This window comes from Rhizomucor pusillus (genome assembly GCF_041956525.1).
Source record: "Rhizomucor pusillus strain CBS 183.67 unplaced genomic scaffold VTP01scaffold_5, whole genome shotgun sequence".
In the NCBI taxonomy this organism is placed as follows: Eukaryota; Fungi; Mucoromycota; class Mucoromycetes; order Mucorales; family Lichtheimiaceae; genus Rhizomucor; species Rhizomucor pusillus.
In genome coordinates, this window is record NW_027192147.1 from 1,095,709 (window position 1) to 1,118,069 (window position 22,361).

General features: G+C 44.8%; 7 protein-coding genes across 7 annotated transcripts; 1 reads left to right on the top strand and 6 right to left on the bottom strand.

The window, feature by feature from the left end:
- Nucleotides 1–1,054: 1,054 nt before the first annotated feature.
- On the bottom strand, nt 1,055–2,329 carry VTP01DRAFT_8585 (uncharacterized protein; the record flags this gene model as incomplete). Its single annotated transcript, XM_069387722.1, has 4 exons — nt 1,055–1,168; nt 1,236–1,660; nt 1,729–1,763; nt 1,836–2,329. 4 exons carry the CDS (start codon nt 2,327–2,329, stop codon nt 1,055–1,057), a joined length of 1,068 nt encoding a protein of 355 aa, XP_069241463.1.
- A 1,773-nt stretch (nt 2,330–4,102) lies between these two features.
- Nucleotides 4,103–6,844, bottom strand: VTP01DRAFT_8586 (uncharacterized protein; the record flags this gene model as incomplete). The annotated part of the gene is made up of 12 exons (XM_069387723.1): nt 4,103–4,210; nt 4,278–4,472; nt 4,532–4,663; nt 4,727–5,235; nt 5,295–5,388; nt 5,448–5,516; nt 5,581–5,750; nt 5,823–5,957; nt 6,019–6,131; nt 6,193–6,314; nt 6,382–6,642; nt 6,710–6,844. The coding sequence occupies 12 exons, from the start codon at nt 6,842–6,844 to the stop codon at nt 4,103–4,105; spliced, it is 2,043 nt and encodes a 680-aa protein (XP_069241464.1).
- A 378-nt stretch (nt 6,845–7,222) lies between these two features.
- VTP01DRAFT_8587 (uncharacterized protein) lies at nt 7,223–10,373 on the bottom strand (the record flags this gene model as incomplete). Its single annotated transcript, XM_069387724.1, has 9 exons — nt 7,223–8,089; nt 8,159–8,344; nt 8,408–8,896; nt 8,949–9,228; nt 9,282–9,354; nt 9,421–9,626; nt 9,687–9,943; nt 10,041–10,181; nt 10,245–10,373. The coding sequence occupies 9 exons, from the start codon at nt 10,371–10,373 to the stop codon at nt 7,223–7,225; spliced, it is 2,628 nt and encodes an 875-aa protein (XP_069241465.1).
- Nucleotides 10,374–10,836: 463 nt separating this feature from the next.
- Nucleotides 10,837–13,208, bottom strand: VTP01DRAFT_8588 (uncharacterized protein; the record flags this gene model as incomplete). The annotated part of the gene is made up of 6 exons (XM_069387725.1): nt 10,837–12,230; nt 12,287–12,446; nt 12,504–12,773; nt 12,845–12,978; nt 13,038–13,135; nt 13,192–13,208. The coding sequence occupies 6 exons, from the start codon at nt 13,206–13,208 to the stop codon at nt 10,837–10,839; spliced, it is 2,073 nt and encodes a 690-aa protein (XP_069241466.1).
- A 1,774-nt stretch (nt 13,209–14,982) lies between these two features.
- Nucleotides 14,983–15,420, top strand: VTP01DRAFT_8589 (uncharacterized protein; the record flags this gene model as incomplete). Its single annotated transcript, XM_069387726.1, has 4 exons — nt 14,983–15,048; nt 15,099–15,203; nt 15,257–15,340; nt 15,397–15,420. The coding sequence occupies 4 exons, from the start codon at nt 14,983–14,985 to the stop codon at nt 15,418–15,420; spliced, it is 279 nt and encodes a 92-aa protein (XP_069241467.1).
- A 155-nt stretch (nt 15,421–15,575) lies between these two features.
- On the bottom strand, nt 15,576–17,239 carry VTP01DRAFT_8590 (uncharacterized protein; the record flags this gene model as incomplete). The annotated part of the gene is made up of 9 exons (XM_069387728.1): nt 15,576–15,607; nt 15,671–15,774; nt 15,837–15,947; nt 16,004–16,137; nt 16,197–16,367; nt 16,430–16,570; nt 16,633–16,794; nt 16,856–16,948; nt 17,024–17,239. The coding sequence occupies 9 exons, from the start codon at nt 17,237–17,239 to the stop codon at nt 15,576–15,578; spliced, it is 1,164 nt and encodes a 387-aa protein (XP_069241468.1).
- Nucleotides 17,240–17,347: 108 nt separating this feature from the next.
- Nucleotides 17,348–22,319, bottom strand: VTP01DRAFT_8591 (uncharacterized protein; the record flags this gene model as incomplete). The annotated part of the gene is made up of 17 exons (XM_069387729.1): nt 17,348–17,661; nt 17,721–18,152; nt 18,207–18,336; nt 18,393–18,476; nt 18,539–18,607; nt 18,664–18,750; nt 18,808–19,022; nt 19,084–19,885; nt 19,949–20,211; nt 20,268–20,503; nt 20,568–20,914; nt 20,985–21,311; nt 21,371–21,437; nt 21,509–21,589; nt 21,652–21,932; nt 21,997–22,085; nt 22,157–22,319. The coding sequence occupies 17 exons, from the start codon at nt 22,317–22,319 to the stop codon at nt 17,348–17,350; spliced, it is 3,987 nt and encodes a 1,328-aa protein (XP_069241469.1).
- Nucleotides 22,320–22,361: the final 42 nt, after the last annotated feature.

The following is a 22,361-nucleotide window of genomic DNA, read 5'->3' on the forward strand; positions in this document are numbered from 1 at the left end:
TTTTGTTAACTGTGATATCAGAATTGGCGGAGAGCGACTTTGATTTTGGGAAGGAGTGTAAGTGTCTCGTTGCACCTGCTTGTGACAAACATTTTTTTACAGCTTGCTGCAACTTGATAGGTCCAGACCGAGAATGTGAGAATACCACCCGACAGCAACGACTGATGTTGTAAGTGTGGCACAGCAGCCGGTACTTATGGAGTGTATGACACCTTTTCTAAAGACTAACAGACGATTCCGAAAATACTATAAGCATCCATTGTTTCGCTATACAAGTGAGAGAAAGCAGAGCTATCTTCTGATCAACGGAATAAAAGTTGAAAAGAAAAACAAGTCTACTCCAGTAGCCCGGTGATGTGCGGCAAGTTACCGTTTTTATCATAACGTTTGCGCAATGTTTCTTGCCACAGTAGCTATTAGTGAAAATCACACATACCTGGACAAAATAGAAGAACGGAATGACTATAATATTTGATGAGTCACTAGCTGCAGCCAGACAAGTCATCCGAATGTCCGGCTGACCGGACATTGGCCCTACTGGACTGATCATCTAAACTGCTTTGTCGTTACTGTTTTTACATACTAGTCTCTACAAAGATAGAGTCATTCTGTATGTACGGGGATTTCTAATGCGATGGCTGACTGCACACACTGCCGAGCTCCTTATTGAGAGCATGCTATAGCAACAAAAATGATCGGTGATGACTGGAAGCTACTATTGCTGTTGTTGTTGTTGTTGTTGTTGTTGTTGCTTTCGAGTTGTAGCGACAGATTCTTTCTCTTATCTTTTGAATTACTGGATGACAGTTCAATGTAGTGTTTGAGATAACAGGCATAAGCAACAATATGCTTAAACATTTTCTAAGTAGGAATAACCAAGTGCGTGATTACAAAGTTTTCGAGTATACCGTCCGAATGCATATAAGCTGTTTCCTCCATCTGGAAACTGGAGAATTAGTTATAAAAATACTGCAGATCTGGAAAAGGAAAAGAGCACGCTTCGCCCCAAAATGTTCTTTCTTTGGAAGCACAAGAAACGTGAATGTAGAGATGCTCAGATGTCCACAACGCGCTTTATTCGTTTGCAGTCAGGAAGATGATTGCCCCTATACTTGATAAGATACTCGCCGTTGTCTTTGAAGGTGACCGTCTTATTTACATGACAGCCCTGTTTGAAAAATAGTGTCAGAGATAGAGAACAGAGGATAAGAGAGTAGATTCATTCTAATACGTGCCTTGTTGTTATTGGCACACTTGTAATAGATGCTTCTGTTGCCAGACGTGCGGTGCACCGTGTTTCCATTATTTTTCCAGAGGTATTCGTCGTTATAGGGGAACTCTCGGGTTTCAATAATCATGGTAATTGGTTGCATCTCTCGGCGACGTCGTTTCGTCCGTGATCTTTGAAGATCGTCTTGTCTTTTGCGGCTATCGGACGAGTAGTATGGATGTGGTGGAAGAGGGAGTTTGTGGGGAATACTGCTGACGGATTGTGCGGAAGGTTGTGAAGACGAAGAAGCTGTTGAGGGTTCCTCATCAGGGCACGGTCTCTTTTGCAGGTTGTTGCTACTGGATGATGGAGAGTTTTTTTCCTTCAAAGAATCTGTAGCTGATTGTTGAAAGTGTTGCGGTGTAGGGTGGAAAAGAGGCGGTGGTGAGGCTATCGAATACCAGAAACTGGTCAGAAAAAAATTCCTTCAAAATATAAAAGGAGAAAAAAAGGCTTACAATTTTTTTCCGTGGCTGCCCCGTATGAAGGTTGTCTGGCAACAACGGAAGGAGGTGAGAACGTCAATTAGGTTAAAGCAAGCAACGTGACAAAGCGAAAGACTTACGTAGATGATCTTGTTACTAGGGGATACGGAATATTGTGACCAAAAGGAGGAGCAGGTGGGATCGTGGGTAATCTTCTGTCAGCGACGAAGCGGGGTGTGCTTTGTGGTTCCAAGATGTGGTGAAGCTGAGGCAATTTCGTGGGCGCAAAGATAGGATCTGGGCGCTGCTCCGGGAGCGAGCGCGGAGACCCGAGGGAGCTTGTTGTTGTCGATGACGAAGACCGATGTGATGGTGGTGACTGCGGCGTTTCGTCTGCTGGTGGACAAGTGGTGGTGGATGATTTGTCAAAGTGCACAATAGAAGGCAATTTCATCGTGTCTTTTTGTATGCAAAAATCAATCTCCTTGCTACGCAGCCTCGCCTCTTCGGCTCGCCGCCTGTCTTCTTGGACTTTGCTGACGAGTATGAGCTGGAGCAGGTCCGGATTTGCACCGTATTGTTTCAGGATATCGTCGAGTGAAGCGATGCCCAGAGTATCGTGGTGAGGCGACATAGTGATTCAGGGGGAAAAACAGTAAAGAGGAAAGAGAGATGAAAGAAGAAAGGTCGTGTAAGCTGCTGGTGCTGCTATTTTCGTTTCATATGATACTACCACAAAGTATCCAATCAGCAAAGGAACGAAAGGACGGTGCCACCCCCAGCCAGCGCCCACCCGAGGAAAGAAAAAGTTTGCCACCCGCATCCCCCGGACGCTTCACATGTCTAGTTTCCTCCGCAATTTCCGCTTCTTCCCCACATCCTCATCGTATTCTAGTCCTCCCAGCTACTGTTATATCCTGCACCCCTATATTTAAAATAAGTAACTGCCTTCGGGAATTTAGCTAGTGCCTGCAAGCCATCCTTGCTGTCATTTTCCATGGAATTTCTGAATTTCTGGCTGGTTTGCAAAATCGGCCTAAAATTTAGGGTCGCCAGGGTCCACCAGGCGCTGGAAACAGAGGCTTACGTAAGAGCTTGGGACGACGGAAAAAGTCGGTGTAAAGTCTGCTGAGCAAAGCCATGAAAAGTAAAGTCTTGAAGATAAGGCAACTATTTGCGGTTTCATCTAACGGACAATATTATATATGACTAGAGTTACAACGCAGCAATGACCCATTTTCTCCGTAAGTTTGCGCTTTGGCCACTCGAGTATACGAAAGCAGCACATTCTCTCTCGAATTAAAACTCTCCACCACTCGATCCACCCTCGCAACGACCCGATCCCGTGGGAGTGTGGATCAGTAACAAACTCAGTAGTTCTCATGAATCTCAACCTGTCTACATCAAATAAAGACTGAATCCTCTCAAGCTTGTTGCTGCATTTTACATGGTAAACAAGTTCTGTGTTCTGGATACCCACTTTGTGACGTCAGTATGACTGATGTTATCTTTGCAAACCTTGTTGTCAACTTGTAGGTGTCAGTTTTTTTATTTTCTGTTGACTATTGTTAGAGTACTTGTTGCTCAGAATGTAAAACACTCGACAGATCCATGACAACATAGGCACCAGGTATAGAATACGATACACTCACAGCATTGATTTGCTCATATCTACAATAGAGTGGCCAATAGGAGAGCTTTTCACATCGATCGTGTCTTGACTAAGCACATGCAAATGTTTGCAATCGGTCACATCACATTAAGCTGTAAATCCCAATTGTTGGCACACTGAAGCTCTCTGCTTTCTGGGAAAGAAGAATGCGCGACTTTTGCGGGCTCCAAAAAAGGACCCAGCATCATTAACAATTTGTCGTGGTACTACGCCGACGTCTGTGAATGTACGACGTTTCCTGGGAATATTCAGCTTCCATAAGCTGGTCCCTTTGGTCCCTACAGGCACACGAATTTCCACTTTGGGCAGTTCTCCTTTATTCCTCCAAATTCCCGGGCCCAATGACCTTATCTGCTCAACCTTACATGCTATCCGTACGACGCATTTTGAATCAAATGTAATGTTGTGTGATACATCATACTGAGACTGTCAGGGAAAATAGTTGTACACGCTATTTTCCGAGTGTCTAATCTCCTAAAACAATATTAGAATCTATAAAAGCTTGAACAAGCCTTTCTGCCGCCAAGGGAATTTTTGCAAAGGTAATAATTTTGTACATTGCTGTGCGACGCTTTCGACTCCAGGAAAGACTTCAATCCAAGCTTCCATCACAAATACGGTGGATATGCATAAACAAATAATGGATTTTAATGTTGCAATGAAATAAAAGATGAGTACCATGGGATTTTCCTGTACTATCTTGCTATGCTATACAAATGATTTTTATATATCTTATTATTGCCTCTCATTCTTCTTGTACTTTATAAACGCCACCAAGTTTGTAACGGCCTCGTCTGCTCTTGATCGCAGATCAAAGTTTTTCCGCCGATCTACGGATTTGACCTGCCGGGGGATAAATGGGATCAGTCCGTTGGCTTTTGTTTTTTTTTTCTTCCAAGACTTGACTTACCAGTGAGCGGAAATGCGGTAAAAATTGTTGCAAGTTTTGGAGGTATCCTCCATGCACAAAAACGGGTTCGTCGTAGTCAAATGCACAGTCGCTGTATACATCGTAGATGCAGTTCAAAACTTCTACTGCAACTTCCACCGAAGTCTGCTTTTGAGCTACGCTTGCTAGGACTTGCATGAAAAAGTCTCCAATTTGCTGCAGCAACAAGATTGTCACTCCAACTGCTCCAGAATCTGTAAATATTCGATATTTACCTTGTTGATCTCTACAGCGCCTTGCTTCATGGCAATAGGTCCCAAGCATCCGACAGTCTTGACCCGCATAGACTCGGTAGGGGCAACTTGGTAGGCTCCGATCAAGGATGAAACATCAGAAGCTTCCAATGGCTAAATAATTATGCGTTAAATCGCGAACTGCTTGTATGATCTGATAGATCATAGTTAACTTACAATGTTCTGCGTTAATCCTCTGCCCAGAGACCACAAGCAACCGACAATGACTTCGATAACTTCATCTCGTGCTTCACTCTGAGGTGCGGATGCAATCTTGTTAGCAAGCTCAAATAACCATCGCCAGGCTTGATGTGCGTCAGGTAAACGTTCGCTGAACCAAAATTTGGATGGGATATCGTTCATCGCTAGCAAGAAATTGTTAAAGCATTCCAATGCACGCTGATGGGTGGCGTTCAGAGCATCGGTGATGGTAGGAACAGCGGAGTCAGTAGCAAAAGAAAGCGGCGTAACTGTTGCTAAGCGCACAAGATGTGGGTTGACTTCAAGGATAAAAGCACGCATAACAGGGTTCGATTTGACATTCTCGTCGTCGACATGTGCAGATGTGGTACCACCCAGGGTTTCTGCATCTTTCAGATATTCATCCACATTTTCCTCTGTAATTTCAGGTTCTTCCTCCCCATCTTCATCCTGCATGTCCTCGTCTGCATCTTCCCAGCCATCATCTATGTAAATCGTGTTAATACTTGGTTATTTTTTTTTTGGGAATATTTTTTTATCGAACCTTCATTGTCATCGTCCATAACACATATTTCGGCCAAAATTTCGAGTGATAACTGCAAGGTAGATAACCGCTCTTCGACCCTTTGAATGTATTGCTATTTTACAATGGCTAAGTATCGGTATGCATCAGACACGTCCGAGTCTAGGCAGTTACCTCTTCGGCAGTCAATGGCTGCTTTGGTTTTGGAGTGATTTCGGCAGATTCTTCGTGCTTGTTCACGTTCTAGATTTACCCGGTTAGTCACTCTGCCCAGTAGATAGATTTTTGGAATGCTCAATGTCCTTACACCACTGTTTGCAGCTGCGATGCACTTCTCTGCTGCTTCTTGAATGTTATACTCCAGTGATGATACGAGAATCGGTAATATTCTTCGGATCAGTTCGCTGCCCGTTGCATCTTGTCCTTCATCCCAAGTTTCTGTCATCTGAATTACTTCCCGTACATTCATGATAATAGCTAAAGCGACACATAAGTTTACAGGTTTTGTTGATTTAGCCTTTTTAGCCTTTTTCCTTCTTCGATAATTACCGCAAGCTAACACACGAACAAGCACTGAGGGAGAGTTGCTGAGGATATCGTACAACATCTGCGCATATTCCGGATGATTCTGGAATTCAATGTAGATATCCCTATTATTCTCGGTAAGCGTAGTCAAGCATTGTCCTAGCAGAATGATTAATTAACTGTATCTGAAAACATCGCTTATCCTTGTCTCGCTTCATACCTGCGGCTACAACAACTCTGGTAGGGCACTGATCTGCAGCTGAGAGGAATGAGATCAAGAATGTGATAATGTTGAGACGGTTGACAGCTTTAATATACTTGTCGGACGCTTCACTGGATGTGAGAAGGATAATTTAGATTCATTATCACAGAATATCCTCTTTCTCCCTCGTACCAGATACTCCAAATAATATGAATGAAGTTTTCAGCAACGTCCCAAATGGTTCGGCGACGATCCTGCTCTCCATCGTCTGTCAACGGGGCGTTCTTGAGAACAGCATCGATGGTGCCCGTAATCTATACAATATACAAATCAGCCATTGGTGTGATTTTCGCATTGATCTTTCTCTCTTTTCGTATCTACCTTTGGCAAAAGAGCTCCCAAAGCAGTCAGGATATCTCGATTGTAGTATTCTTTGGCGACCGAAGGTTCAACAGCTGCCAAGTTCCGCAAAGCACCGAGGCTTTCTTCGAACACTTCGTACTGCGAATCGTTGAGACGCTCCAACAATAAAGGTATTACTCCTTTGGAAAGAAGCAGTTTGCGCACGGACGAGCCGGCCATAATCAAATTGGAAATACAGGCAGCAGCCCAGGCTCGTTCCGAGGGATCTGGTGAAGATAACTATCGAGATCGATTGAGTTTATGCTGCTCAAACTTGCCCCACCGATTGCCAGGCATAAATATATACCTTGTGAATGACAGGCAAGACCTGCTCTGGCTGAGTAGCCTGCTCAGAGAGACCTTGCTGAACGCCAGCCTCTGCGCGTCTGCCAATGGGGTTGATCCGATGCTTGCGATGTCGTCGCTCAGTGTGTTTGCCCATTTGGCTTTAGAAAAGTTGGGTAAAAGAGACAAGTGCAGGTTGCGGTGGTGGTGGCTTGAGCATGAATTTCAGGCACCAAACCTACCGCTTTCGGAAAGATGCAGTTAGTGATTAGACGCAGCCCACCTCTAAACTACAGCGCTATTCTGACCATCCTTTTAGCTGGAACTCAAAGATCACCACACATCAGAAAATGTGGTAATGAAAAGGTTGCATTAATAAGAAATAATCCAGAATACAATTATCATAAATTCGAGTGCCAGATCGTCGCTGTTGTCAAAATGAATGCAATGTAAAAAGAAAATCGTTACACTTCCAAGCCAAACATGATGACCGTTATAGCTTGTTTGTCAAAAAATAGATTTGTAATTTATATTACTACCAAACATCATCATTCCTGTTGTGCCTTGAAGAATGATACGTCGTAACAGGGTCGCTCTTGCTTGTGCTAGCACTCGCACCTTTTTCTTCTTCTTCTTCCTCGCCACTAACAGCGGTCGTGGTTGTTGCACTTTGCGGAACACTTAAACTGCCGCTCATATGATGATGCGAGCTGACATTGACTTGGAGCCCTAGACGGCGTGCATAATCGCGCGTGTTGTATGCTTCCTTTGTCAATGGTCTCTGAAAAAGCAAGTCTGCTGTTTCAACTGGTTGCTTCTGCTGTTGCTGCTGCTGCTGTTGGGAACCGCTCTCGCAGCCTAGCTCGCTCATCTTAAATACAAGAGAATCATCATCATCTAGAGAGCTAGCTCGAGGTCCTTGCGCACTGTTTGCCTGGTTGGCTGAAGTTTCCATGGAGCTTCCCTGTCTCGGAGAAGAAGGTGGACTGTAGCGATGGTTGTCAGAGCATAATCGGCGGAGTTCGTCGTGATGTCGATCTTGAGGATAGCTAGAGAATGCCGTCTGATCAGGGCTTTGCTCTTCAGCGCCCCTGCTTTCGGCTTGAGACGAATGATAACGCCTATGTTGGCGGGTAGGCTGTACATTGGATTCGCTTGCTCGATGGTGACTGCGAGGTATATGGACAGGAGATGTCGATGAGTGCTCAGTGTGTAAAGGTGAAGGAACGACCGGCATGTAGGATCGGCTAGCAGACGACGTTGAGGAACCTAGTGAAGTGCCGATCGCAGACGTTGTAGTGTCCTGTCGCTCTCCACCCGCAGCTGCCATGACACTAGATGATAGTGATTCTGACAAGGTATTGTTTGTTTCTCGGAGGCTTCGAAAATGTGATAATGCCTTCTGCTTGTCAAATTACTCTGAGTCAGACGACAGCCCTGTGATCAGTCATTCTATCGATCGTAAACGCACCTTTGAACGATATATGGATCCACTTCCGTAACCGCTCGTACCCAAACTACTACTCGTCTCAGAAGTCGGCGACACATTGGTGCTTTCCATCATTTGGCTTGCATTTGCTCGACTCTGGAACATCTTTAGCTCCGGTTTAGCAGCCGCAAATCGCATGAATTCTTCAAGCTCTGCATCGTCTGATTCCTATCAAAATTATACCATGTTAACTAACTGAGAGGGAGAACAAGTTCAAAGTGCGAAACCTACCGTCATGAAATTGATGGAACTGTGATCGCTCGCTCGTGACCATCTGCGTGTCATGCTTGCCGAACTCGTGTCTGCTCTGCTTGGACTACTTCTTTCCCGATATTTCTCAAAACTTGGTGAAAACTCCACCTTGCTTCGCCCCGTCGTCTCTGTTGTTGTTCTAGTCTTCTCACTTGGTGATGGCTGTGGTCGGACGCCAGAAATAAGATATTCTGCCTGCGGCGATGATGAGAGTGAAGGTGACTTGAAGGGCGACATGTGCGGTGCAGAGATCCGTCTAGGTACTGTGATACTCTCCACCGGGCTTGGTTGCAAAGTCCTTGTAACCGGGCTATCACGTCCAAGCGGTGAGCTTAATGTTGAAGGTGACCGCATAGCCAAACTTGAATGTCGCTGCCGTTGCTGTAATATCTCGTGAGGTGAAGATTTATCCGTGGTCTGTCGTGGATGCAAAGGATGTGGTGGAGAATATCGCATAGAGGAGTGCTCCTTGTTGTTTGATAAGTTTCTGCTTAAATGTATACATATCAGATTGTTATACCTCCTCTCGCGTGGTGGCGTTAGAGCCAGCAGCGTCGCTGGATGCAGCACCTGCAGTGCTTGATTCCATTGACCTTGCTGGTGCATTGACAGTGCTTGTATGGTATGAAAAATTTGCTGAATGAGGCCTAGAGTATGCCTCCTGCTCTTGATGATGTTTAATCATTGTAGGCGTGAAAAATTGCTCGTCCAAATCAATCATGCGAGCGCTCAAGTCCCGTTCAGAATCCTCGACGCAGAAAGAACATCTCTTTCGATATTGCACATTCAACTTGAATGTCCTGTAATAGATTTCAGCGACTAACCCTAACAGGCATCCTTATAGACATCTTACCCCAAAGGCGTCAGTACATCAGAAAACTGGTATAGTTTGAGGTCCTTATCATCACTTTCTAAGAGAGACCTATCTAGATAAGGGTAATCCTTAGGCTTTCCATCTTTTGCGGATCCGACTCAAAACACTGGAACTGTACCTAATGGTATCTCATCGTTTGGAACGTACGTTGATGTCGATAGTCGATATCCAAGACATAAATTATGAGACTGTCCATACTTTCGGAGTCGTCGATGCAGCTCATATGCAGGTAACAGTCGAACGAATGAGTACAATGCACGGAAGAACACGATCGATCGTTTATACAGGTTCGGGAGGTCGACCGCAAAGTCAGGCAGAGGGTGACTATATCACTTTTGTTAGCTTTACATATGTCCCTTTTTTTTCGCTGATTTAGTCCCTGACCTCAATCTGAGTGTCCATCGCTCAAGTAGGATGCGCTCGACAGGATAGTTGGACTCTGTCAACATATCAACCCGATTTAATCGTAAGTGGTCATCAGCCAAGACGAGAATCTGGTGGTCGCGTGTCAGCTCAGATGTGTCGAGATAGATATCCAGTATCAACGGGGGCGGTTCTTCATCGACTGCCTGCAACGCCTGTGTCCGCCAATATCTGATTTCTTCTCGCATAAAATCCACATCTTGCGTTGCAATGTTGAACTAATAGTAGTAGGAGGAGTAGGAAACGTTAATATATATATATATATATATGTATATATACGGTCTCTTTAGACAAGAGCATTCCCCCGCCGCCTACCCATTTGTTAAGTTTACGTTCTTTAGCCGATCCTCGCCTGGAACTGCTTGTGCTGCTAGTGCTGCTACGTTTTCCATATTTCTCAGAGTCAAGGTCGAGACGGGCCTGAACGATGACTTGGACGGTCTTGGTATAAAAGTTCTGGTATATCGATAGACGATCAGTCTTCTTGCGTAAAGCAGGTCAGATCGTGAGAACAGGTACCTGAATAATCTGATCCAGCTTTGAATTCCGGGTGCTGGAGGAGGAGGATGTTGATGGACCGGCAGGTGCAGTAGCTGAAGAGGACTGGTAAGATCGAACAAACTGCTGCTGCGCTGGACTGCCGGCCATTGGATGTATACTACCAGGAGAACTCATCGTGTCAACAGCATTACTCACTCTTGGAGTGTGTGTGCTGCGTACACAAAGAATTATGCGTTGATAGCCACAACGAGGGGAAGGGCTATGCAGATATTGAGTATAAGCTCTGGGCTCACAGGGAAACCTCTAGCGATAGGTCCAAGTGGCACAGCAAAGTGGGTTCTGCCTCGATAGCATCTGTATTTAAAGTGCGGGATTGCAATTGGAGATCATGCTGGTAGCCTTCCCGCGCATGATTCCGCTAATAACCTGCAGAGTTATTCCTTCCCAGGAAAAAAATTAGAATTTAGACACGATAAGCCATTTTCAATCTTTTTATTGTAAACTTGACATGGAGAAAAAAAAAAGATAAAATGCGGCAGGAGTTTTGTGAGAGAAATTGGATGCGTAGAGGAAAAAGTGAGATGTGACGTAAGGTTAAGAGGAAGATTTTTTACTCCACGGTGACAGACTTGGCGAGGTTTCTTGGGAAGTCGACATCAACTCCCTGGAGAACTGCCAAGTGGTAAGAAAGCAATTGCAAAGGAACAATGTTAATGAGACCTTGGAGACAGTCAGCAATCTTGGGCACACAGATGGTCTTGTATTCCTTGATAATGTTATCGTCTCCTTCGTTGCAGATGATGATAGGCTGGCCCTTGCGAGCTGTGACTTGCTGCAAAGCGCTTTGTACCTTGGGGTAGAGAGAGTCTTGGGTCATGATGAGGATAACAGGCATGTTCTCGTCGACAAGAGCGAGAGGACCATGCTTCAATTCACCAGCAAGGATACCTTCGCTGTGCATGTATGAGATTTCCTTGATTTTGAGTGCACCCTCGAGACAGGTGGCATTCTGGTATCCACGGCCCATAAGGAGCAAACTCTTTTCCTTGGACAAGGTATCACGAGCCAAGGCTTGGAGCTTCGAATCATCTTCCAAGACCTTTCTGATAAGACCAGGGAGCTTGTAAAGACCATCAATAATTTCCTTGCGGCGCTCGGTAGTGGAGACACGGTCTTCAGAGAGCTGAATTGCCATCATGATAAGAGCAATGTATTGGGAGGTGTAAGCCTTCGTGCTTGCTACACCGATCTCAGGACCGGCGTTGATGTGTACACCGCAGTGGGTTTCGCGAGAGATTGAGCTACCGACAGTGTTTGTGATACCAACGCAGAGAGCACCACGCTCAAGACAGTAGCGCATAGCCAAGATAGTGTCAGCAGTTTCACCGGACTGCGAGACAAATACGCAAACATCATCGCGGAAGATGGGGGCACGTCTGTCAAGGAAGTCTGAGGCAAGATCGATTTGAGTGGGGATTTCGGTCAACTCTTCAAAGGTACCGCGAGTAGCCAAGCAGCTGTGGTAGGAAGTGCCGCATGCAATGAAGACAATGCGTCTAGCACGGCGGATGATGTTGAGGTAGCCACGGAGACCACCAAGGGTGACCTTGTGTTGTTCAAAGTTAACACGGCCACGCATGGTGTTGACAACAGACTCAGGTTGCTCGTAGATTTCCTTTTGCATAAAGTGATCAAAGGAGCCCTTCATAATTTCTGCCAGCTCGATTTCCAAGGTCTGGATGGAACGGGTAGGCTTATCGCCATCGTCGCGACGCAAGCGGTGGATGTGAAGTTCGCCGTTGGCAATGTGTGCAATGTCATCATCCTCCAAGTACAAGACGCGCTTGGTGTGCTCGACGATAGCAGCAGCGTCGGATGCCAGGAAGAACTCGATGGGCTGAGGCAAACCATCTTCGCTCAAGAATGCGCGGGACTGGGTACGCTGGAGCTGAGGATGACCTTGCTCTGCAGACAAGAAATTGTTCGGGACTTGGCGAGGAGCGACTATAGGACGTTACTAATTAGATCGGCATTAGAATGCAGAAAACCCAGACGCTTACCATTGTCGCCCTCCGCGGCATTTCCAAATTCGACGTCAACGAAGTCCACCTTGAGCTTCTTTGCAGTCTTGACACCAATGAGAAGAGGAGAACCACGGCGGGTAGCAACGACTTCGTTGGGGTAGTGAGAGCTCTTGAAAATGAATGCAAAGCTTCCTTCCTGTTCACATATAGTTAGACTCGAGTTGTAACTAGTCAAGGGTTATTGGCTACTTACAAGCTCCTTGACGACAGATTTGACAAGGTCAGTGAAGGACAAGTTAGAGTCCTTTTGAGTGTCAAAGATGTACTTGGTGAGCTTGGCAACACATTCAGTGTCGGTCTCGGTCTCGAAGGTGATCCCCTTCTTTTCCAAGAGGGTCTTGATTTCCTTGAAGTTTGTAATGATACCATTGTGGACAATGGTGAACTCAGCGTTAGGGTCAGAGCGGTGAGGGTGGGAGTTCAACTGGGAAGGTTGACCGTGTGTGGCCCAACGGGTGTGTGCCTAGATGAATCGAAGCAGGGAAATTTTAGAACGAGCGCCATAGTCGCTGCGCATATTTTGAGAAAACATACCATACCGCAGTGGCTGATAAAGCCCTTTTCAAAGTCGACCTGCTGCTCATTAACGAGCTTCTTGAGGGCAGCGACCTTGCCAACCTGCTTAAAGATGTATGTTTCTTTTTCGTTGTCACCATCAACAGCGAGACCTTGATTCCAAAGTCAGTTGCACAGCTTTAAACAAGTATACTACACGGTTCTATTTTACCAGCTGAGTCGTAGCCTCTGTATTCCAAACGAGAAAGACCGTTGACAAGGGTGTCCAAGATGAAGCGTCTGTCGCGTTCGACGAGGTAGTTAAGGTAACTGTGCGAGATGACGCGTTAGATTAGCGGAATCAGGAGATCTTTGCGCAAGATTACCCAAAGATGCCACACATGATGAGGAAAGGAAGGAGGGAGAAAAGTCTACGTGTCCAGGGGCACGCCTATTTTATATCACTTCGTCCCCGCTCCAGATCAAGGAAAGCCCATTGCCCTAGTTATTCCGATTCCGCGGAACTAAATTTAGCTTGACAAACGGCGATGGGTTTGTACCACATCAAAAGAAATAACCACAGAAATGTCTTACATTCATTAGGATATCTCAATTACGGGAGGCTGGCGAGAAGAAGCGGGAAGTTGACACGTTACATTCATCCACAATAACAACGTAAAGGAATGATGCAAGGGAAAGATTGCTGCTATGTTTGTTTAACAAAGAAACAGGAGCGATCGATGAAGACTACTGCATATGCTAGTACCAACGTGCTGTACTGGATAATTTAGGAACAGCCGCTGCAGAACAAAAAGCATGGTGCTTAAAATATGCTATCGAATCTCGGGACATGCACGCCCTCATCGAATTCATCGATTTTCCGCTAACCTGGATTATTTGTCAACTTTACATTTCTAGATTCATCGTGTCCAACCTTTGGAACGACCAGACACTTCAAACCGCCTTCTTTGTCAGTGGCGCGGCCTTTTACCTTTAAAGGCCAAAGACCAACTGCGCCGCTCGTAGCACGATTTCTCATGAATTTCTACTTAACCTTTTATAACTTTTTTTTGGCACACTTACCGGGGATCCGAGCGTTCCAGCTGTGTGATAGATAGAGCTGTTTTAACTGATAAGTACATACAACTAATATAAATATCCATCCCGGCATCGATTATCCTCGCTCTGCGCTGGGTTACCCGATTCTGTTCTGCATGAGTGCTCGGGCGGTCGTACTGTGATATATGCCCATGTTCATAAAGAAATGCGTGCCCGCGAAGAGCGGAGGATAAAGAAAATTTGGCAAGAGCACGTCTACGGACATCAAATCATTGCTTGATGCATAGTCGATATCTATCAACGATAGATTTACATACTTGTCTTTATTATGCAGTCTACTATCAATTTCCGGCCAATGAATGCATCAAATCATATGCGGTTAAGAGATGCGTGAGAATATCTGTGGTATCGGCGATGTGCTTCTTCACAGTAATATATAATGATATGCTTTCCTCGGTTGTCACCATTAAGATTTCAACCCTAAGTAGATTTCATATCTGTTGACGAGGGAAGACTTAACTTATATTTATGGATAGTGCTTAAACTTAGAGCCCCAACCTCTGAGTAAGGAAAACCAGTCATCCAAACAGTCAGTTTTGATCCGTGACATCGTTTGTCGCCCTGTGAAATGATTATACTCTTAAAGCTATTGCCATATATATCCACCTTCCAGAGATTTTATCATCATGCATCGTGGCGTAGTATTTCAGCCAAAATATATCACAATTTCAGTCAGTTTTTCAACAGTATATTTCTGTGAGACCACTAAAGTCCTATTCCTGCCCTTTTCTGTTACTCCTTCGCTCTTCAGAAGTGGGAGATCACGCGCCATGAGTTGGATATGCGTGCGCTATGTGGATAAAGCATGGTCTTATTGACATATTTTCGTACCAGACATTAGTTTGAGATAATTTCATAATTTAGTAATGGTCATTACTCTCACAACGCGAATATGCCATATCGTGCCAATTGATTTTTCAGGATAGATATGGATCCATCGCGACTTTGAATTTTACAATACTCGCACTCTGAGGCGATCGGGGAAAAAAGCAGTCATCCTCAACTTTCAAAAAATTGAGAGACATTCCCACTCCTGCAACTTTTTCAACTATACAAAGATGGATTTCTCGCGTTTCAACCAGGCTGAACAAGCTCAAATTGCGGCAATGATTGAGCACAAGCAGGTCAATTCGAAGGTTGCACTTGCAGATTGCGGTATTGACAGCTGTGATAGATGAAAGACTTTCTGCGACTGTACAGCAGTCTTGTCCAGCGTTGCTTTGACGACTGCGCTAACGACTTCACCACCAAGTCCCTTACTGGCAAGGAGGTCCGTTTGGTAGACATCACAGAAAGGTGGATACTGTGACTGATAATATCGTTGCTTTTCAGGAAAGCTGCATCAACAAATGTGCTGACAAGTTCTTGAAACACTCTGAACGTGTCGGCACTCGCTTTGCAGAACTCAGTCAAAACGTAAGTTCCACTATGAACCTCTGTAGTAGACGTCTTCTCATAGCTTTTTTCATTAGATGGCCCAACCCGGTTCGCAGTAGCTTAATAGATTTGTACAATACAGTAACCTGAAGAAAAAGAAAGCACTAAAAATATGTACATTGTCAAACGGAAATGGAAATAGATGATATGGAGATAGTTGGCTTAGAAAGAAGGACGGTGCTCCTGGCAGCAACTGGGTATCTTGTGGGTATATTCATGACGCCAGATTATCTCTTGCGTTGGCAGCTAAGAACGACGAAAATTACGACTCTGTGAATGAATGGATCAAATATTTTTGAAGGATGCTACCTGAAGAATCTTCAACACCTTGTGGTGACGGTGTCAGCGGTCTTCGGCAAGTGGGACACGTTGGTTTCGATACATGATGCTGGATCCATGAATGAAGACAATGGCTGTATAAGATGGAATTAGCATGCACTTTCCAACACACTCCATTCGATCAAAAAATACTTGCACATGGAAAAGATGTCCACACGCCAGCTTTTTTGCTGTCTTCATTTTCTCTCTGCAAATAGCGCAATCATCGTTTCGTTGCGACAATTCAATGGGTGTTGCGTCGACATATCTTATTGACCAGCATCAGAAAGGTTATTCTGATTTATCAATGACACAAAACGTTACCTTTTGCGAACGTAAGACATTGCACGCCATCTATCACGATGGCTCAGAGCTTTTTTGTATAAATTACGCAAAACGCTCCGGACATTAAGAAACAGCACGATATCGACTAGACTGAACGATATTCCATGCATCCACTACAGCGAAATCAAATCAGTTTCAACATCGACATCATTGTGAGGCACAGCAAACGTACAATAAGTTGCAAATATTGCAACAGTGTGAGACCCAGAACCAGCATATCCGTCCCGAGCTCCGTATAATAATTGACCATCCGTTTTCTCTCGAAACTTTGCTCTTGCTGATCTAAAATTTGGCCCCAATATTTGGTTAAGACTTGAAGTGTGTCGAGAAAAACCGGGAGAAACTATTGCTAATCATCAATATCATGGGATGGCGACTGAATGTTCCAAAATCCGTCTCTTGTACCTCAAGTGTTAAGAAGGTTGTGTAGGCCGGGAAGAGGATGAAGCTGGCGATGTACCATGTCAAGTTGCATACCAGGATGCAGATTAAGAGTATGCTAATCTTGACATAATCCGCTATCGGCATATATGGCATTGTTGTCAACTAACAGATCGATTGTTATGCAAATAATGGAACGATAAACATCGAACAATGTTCCCACATACTTGGTCGAAGCGATCCCGACTTAATAGACTGAATATCCGCAATAGACCTAGAGCTGCAATCCAAAATGAAAGACGCACAATCTGTATCCATACAGGTTCCATGATGGCGCCGACAAAGATGACTTTGAATAGGAGAAAGTTCAACATGCGATCGTAAAAGTGCTACAATACGCGCATCAATGCACCCGTTCCATACCATTGCGTCACAATCATCTGGATTTACCTGACTCTCAGTCGGCGACAATCTGCCAAAAAAGATACCAATCACAAATTTCCCCAACAAGACGAAACAGCAGACCGCCATATTCAAATGGATCTATTGTGAAAATAACAACATTAAAAAAATGGACTGTGCGCTCACAGCACTTTACTCCAACTTTAGCACACTTGCCAGCAGACTAAGCTTCTGCATCTCGACATAGCTGAAGAATGCAGAGACGTGGCTACTACATACAAGATGCCGGCCATGTCCAAACGGTTCCAGACGGATACACTCATCGACACTGAATCGCAGGTCCGAATCAATAAAAGATCGTAAAGAGATTGTGAATGCTACAAAGAACAATACGAGCGATGTAAACACATAATTCCGTAGATCACACCGCATGAGGCTTTTTGCACAAATGGTATTAGGGCAGAATGTATACAAGGGGCAGGTTGGGGGAAAAAGAAATAAGAATAGGAAAGGGAAAGGCGTCATCGCCTGTTTTAAACTTCACGTGTCGTTGGTGCCTGCAATTGAACGACGCGCACGGCCCTTCAAGGACCTATCGTGAACTGGTTTTCTAATGCTACTCTTTTTGGAGAGTACGTGCCGGACGTGAGGCCGCGGTGGATGCGCACTCTCAGGCACATCGTTTTGAATAGACTGTAACAGCTTTTGTGCTTCAAGTGCAAGAGCGTCAGTGTACATTGACTGTGAGTCACTGCGACTACGCCGGCGCTGGCGCTTGAAACTGCTATATTTACGGCTCCTTGTTCCAGCACGGAGCTTGGCCAGCAAGTTCTCCATGAGTTCTCCTTCGTCTCCTATATGGATAGCAACTTAAACACTGTCGATAATTGACGTGGCAAAATACCCTTCTTACGTTCGCCTGTATCGACCATCTTGCTGTGTAATCCACGTCGTTGTTCTTGTAATCGTTCTTGCTTTTCCTTATTCTCGCGTTTTTGTCTCGTTGCATCCAGATCCGCCTGGCATTTCTGCCAGCTTGTCATGAATCGCTTAAAAATATCAAAAAACTCGTCTGGTTGTGCTTTCGCCGGATCTTCAGCGTAGAATTTTACAGCTGCTTCAAATGCTTCTGTGGCATTCTTCCTCAGCTTGCTAACATGTTCAAATTGTCTTGTCGCTTCCCGATAAAATTCTCGCATGACAGTGCCGAACTGATCATCCTCAAGAGATGATACTTCCTCCAGCGGCACAGATGTATCGATACCTAGATCATGTAGCTCCTTCTTCAGGCGCTCCAAGCCCTTCTGCAGTTCATTGTAATCAGTGTCTAGGTCGATTTTGGATACTGTTTAAATAGTTAGCACATTGCAATCTGATGTAAACATCACGATTCAGCTACCTTTCGCCGCTTCGGCGCACCCTCCTAACTCTTCCAAGAAAGTCAAAATTGATGGAAACTCTTTCTGCACAGTGTCCACCAAAAAGTGCAGCAGAGTTGTTGATCCTGTTACTCCCTTTGTGTCAACAAGCTATAAAACCATGTTATTTTCAGCCCAACGCAACTTGTAGGCGTAGTTTCTATTACCTTGTTTATGCTGGATATACGGATGCCAAATGCACCGCCGCGGAATGTGTTCCCGTTCATAAAGTTTCCAAGCAGCAATATAAGCTATAGATAAGAATCAGTAATCTTGAATGAAAAAGGAGTTCTTAATCATTACTACTACTAACCCGTAACAGTTTCTTAAAATTCTTTGCATGCAGCAAGTCTTCCGAAGCTTGCAAGATACTACTCAATTGCTGGAACGACACAGTTAAGTCACGGATCTTAGACCTGCTTGGATTTGCTAACTCACATGCTTCATATTTTGATGTCTTTCCCAAAATGTAGCCTTGAAAAGCATACTTTCAACGCGCTCCTTGAATCGCGGTATCTGCATCATCTATTCCCATTGTTTTAGTTTACAAGCATTTTGTAATCATTGTCAGATAAATGTTACCTGCAATCCAAACTGGTCTGGGAGAGAGAGTCCATGGAGATCAGTGGGATCGCATTCCATATACGGGGTAAGTTTGTTTTGTTCATCTTTGGTGGGCGCAAATTTCAGAAGATTCGAGAGAATTTGCTCATCATCAAAGTACGGATCCATGCTTAGAATCCGCGGTTTAATTTCATGGAAAGGTATCTTTTTTGAAATGCCAGTCAAAAAGATATCTAGACAAAAGAAAATTTGCATCATCATCAATTATCATCTAGCTCATTAATTTAAACTTACTCATGGTGTAAGCCTTTTTCGAATCGAGGACCTGCACGGGCCCCTTTGCTTTTGGAGACTTGAGTTGCTTTACAGGTTTCTGTGCAAACTGCTTTTCAAATCTCTTGAACACTCCAGCGTCTGCAAGCTGATGCACCATCGAGTATTCAAACGCTGAATCGTCGTTGTTGCTATCTCGATCGACGACGCTCCAAACTGTCTGTCCAAGGTTCATGATATTTGCTTTCTCCCACTCCAAAAATTTCATCTTTTGCGTCGGTTGAATGGCCATTGGTTTTCGACCGGGCTGGCCGTTTGAAGGCGGTGGCGGTGGTGGCGGTGGAGGACCTGGAGCCGAGCTATCCGCAGTCGCTGAAGCATTTGGAGCCAAAGCACCGCCTGGTGGCGGTGGTGGTGGAGGAGGTGGTAGAGGAGGTGCGCCATTAGCTCCTTCCAGCACTGATGGAGGAATAGGTGGCGGTGGAGGCGGAGGTGGAGGCGGTGGAGGCGGTGGAGGAGCCGCAGATGATGTTTCTGGCTGTGCTATAGAAACAGAGGATGAAGTTCGTGTTGTGATCCGCGAAAGCTCTGAAGTCGTATGCTCCGAAGCGATTTCTGAAGCATCGGTCGTTCGCACCTCCTCAATGTCGCTGATATTGCTTTCCATCTGCGGTGTTTCTACGGTTCGCGACTTTGCAGTGTCTTTGTTTCCACGTTTGACTATACTGTTCATCCGTGAACCGATCTTTGACCGCAGAGATTTCTTAAAGGATTCTGTTTGGCCTCTGGCCTTCAAGGGAATTGGTGTTCCTAAAGGATCAGACTATATGAAAGAAAAGCAAATATGATAAGCTTCGAGTTATCGGTGATGTATAACCATGCTTACATATAATGTATCGTTTTCTATGTGAAAGTCTGTATCGGAAACGTTCCATAATTTTATATTGTGACCTTTCGCTTTATGCGATGTCAGCTTCCGCACGGTTTCGTGCAATCGATTCAACTGTGTACTCATCGATTCAAGAGTCTGTTGATGCTCCACCTCTAAATCACTCAACCGCTGTTGAAGGATGCCGTTGGTTCGATTCGCTATCTCCAAACCCCTTTCCAGTGCCTCATTTCTGCTTTTCAGCTGACCAACCAATCCATCTGCAGCGTACAAATTCACTTAGTAACCTGCTATCTCCATCAACAGAAATGCATACCAGCTTTGCGATCCACCATCAGCTTTAACTTAGCTTCGCGCTCCAATGCTTCAGCGGCCATCGACTTGGCTTCTTCGACTTCTTGAAGAGCTTGTGCCAGATCTTCTTCGTTTGATAGCTTGGAAATGAGCCTTGCAATCGTAACACCGAATGCGCCGTTTACTTCGCTTGGTAACCCTCGCTGGTCCTGGGCGATCTCTGCTACTAAAGCCTCGACAACCTGGTAATACTGATCCCTTTTTTTTATTGTTGCTCGAATAAGCTCCAGTTTTTTCTCTGTATCTGATTCAGATATCGTACCTTTTCCCAGTATCGAATTGCATTGTATACAAATGATGCAAAATCTTTTGCAGAAACGTGTATGCGCGGGTGCCTTCGAGCTGACGTAACAGTTTCTCTAATGTTTCTTGCGGATCTTCATCAAGAGCGATTGATTTAGCCCCGTAGGTTGAAGCATTATCCTTCTCTTCCATCTGAAGAAAGTCTTGAATCTTCCTATTCAGCAAGTCATTGTTGAAATTTCTCAATTTCTCCAGTATCGTCTCCAGTCCTGACTGATAAAGCTGTCCACGGAGAGCGACTCTGGTGTCTTCTTCAGGCACCGTATCAGCGTCAACTATTGCATTTATCAAGAGCAAATTCGCCAGCTACCAAGGTAACAATCGTTTGTAAATAAAACACAGTCGACTCATTAAATGTAAAAGATGTCAAACTCACAGCAAATTCCATAAGATGCGTATCTCCGTTCCCGTTTACTCCTAGAGATCGCACATCCTTGCTTGCGCCTACCAAGGATCCCATTCTTCCTCTTCCATCGATCATCTGCTCGAACGCATCGAACCATGCGTCAAAGCGGCCCGCGTTGCCATTCTGAAGCAAGGCAAGTCCTCGCAGGACCATCGTGTGACCAGCCGGAGGCTCACAGTAGCACATGAACGTGAGCGCCTCGCAAGCCATGCGACGGACGACCATAAATGGCGATATCAACGACAGAGCCAGAGCTTCAACGCAATGGGGTGCTCCAAGTGCTTCTTGAATGCCATACTATAATTCAGCACATTAATTAATAGATATCCCTGCAAACACCTGCGCTTCTTTCATACCCCGTTGTTGAACATGGATCGCAGACATTTTATAATCTCTAGTTCTACATGGTTGTCTGATGATTTTCTATTACACCAAAATTAAACATTGATAAGCAAGATAGTTAATTCTGTAAATTTGCGAATGCTTGTTCTTACCTTTCTGATTTCTTGTTGATTCGCCTTAATTCTTGCGACAACAGTAACATTCCCTGTCCATCGATGAATTCTCGCACCCAGCTAGCATCTCGGTAAGACTCTTTGTTGCTTCTGTCAATATTATATCCCGTTTTAAACCGAACCTTAATGGCATGGTTCGCAGCCGAACAGCCAGGTCTGAAAGTACTTTAAGTGGTACGCCTTTTCTATCATATTTCTGCAAAAGACCAATGTAGTGTGGAGCTGATGATTTATCAACGTCGTGGTGATATTCTGTTATATGCTGGCCGGATCTGCTGCCGCTGACACTGCTGGCTGGTGCTGTTGACTTGTTTAGCTGCATCTCGTTGCAAAGGATCCACCACTTCTTGTCAATTGGCAAGTCACGTACACTGGCATCTCCCAGATTAAGATTTAATCGGCCCTGGGTTACAACTCCTTTAGATATTACACAGCTCCCTTTACTTGTCAAAGAAGAGAGAACGTACAGCTGTTTGACTGAATAAACGCTCAACTTCACTATCGCTTGGCATTTTCGAGTTTGCGAATAAATTCGACCATCCTTTAATTTCGTTGGCTACATTTTATTTTTTCGCTCAAAGTTAATAAGCTTACAATAGAAAAACTTATGTGACAGGCGAAACTTACGTGTGCCCCGTGAAGCTGGGCTGTCAGCGCTGTTGTCGGACGTCAAGCTTAGAATACTGGTTGTCGATCGAGAGAAGCTTGTGGTCAGCTTGGAAGGAGAGGGTGGAAAAGCATTCTTGTTTTTGACTCGACGCTTAGCCCCAATGTTCGACAACAAGTCCATGAGGGATCAGCAAGTGCGAGTCTAATGGCAAAGAGATCGTAA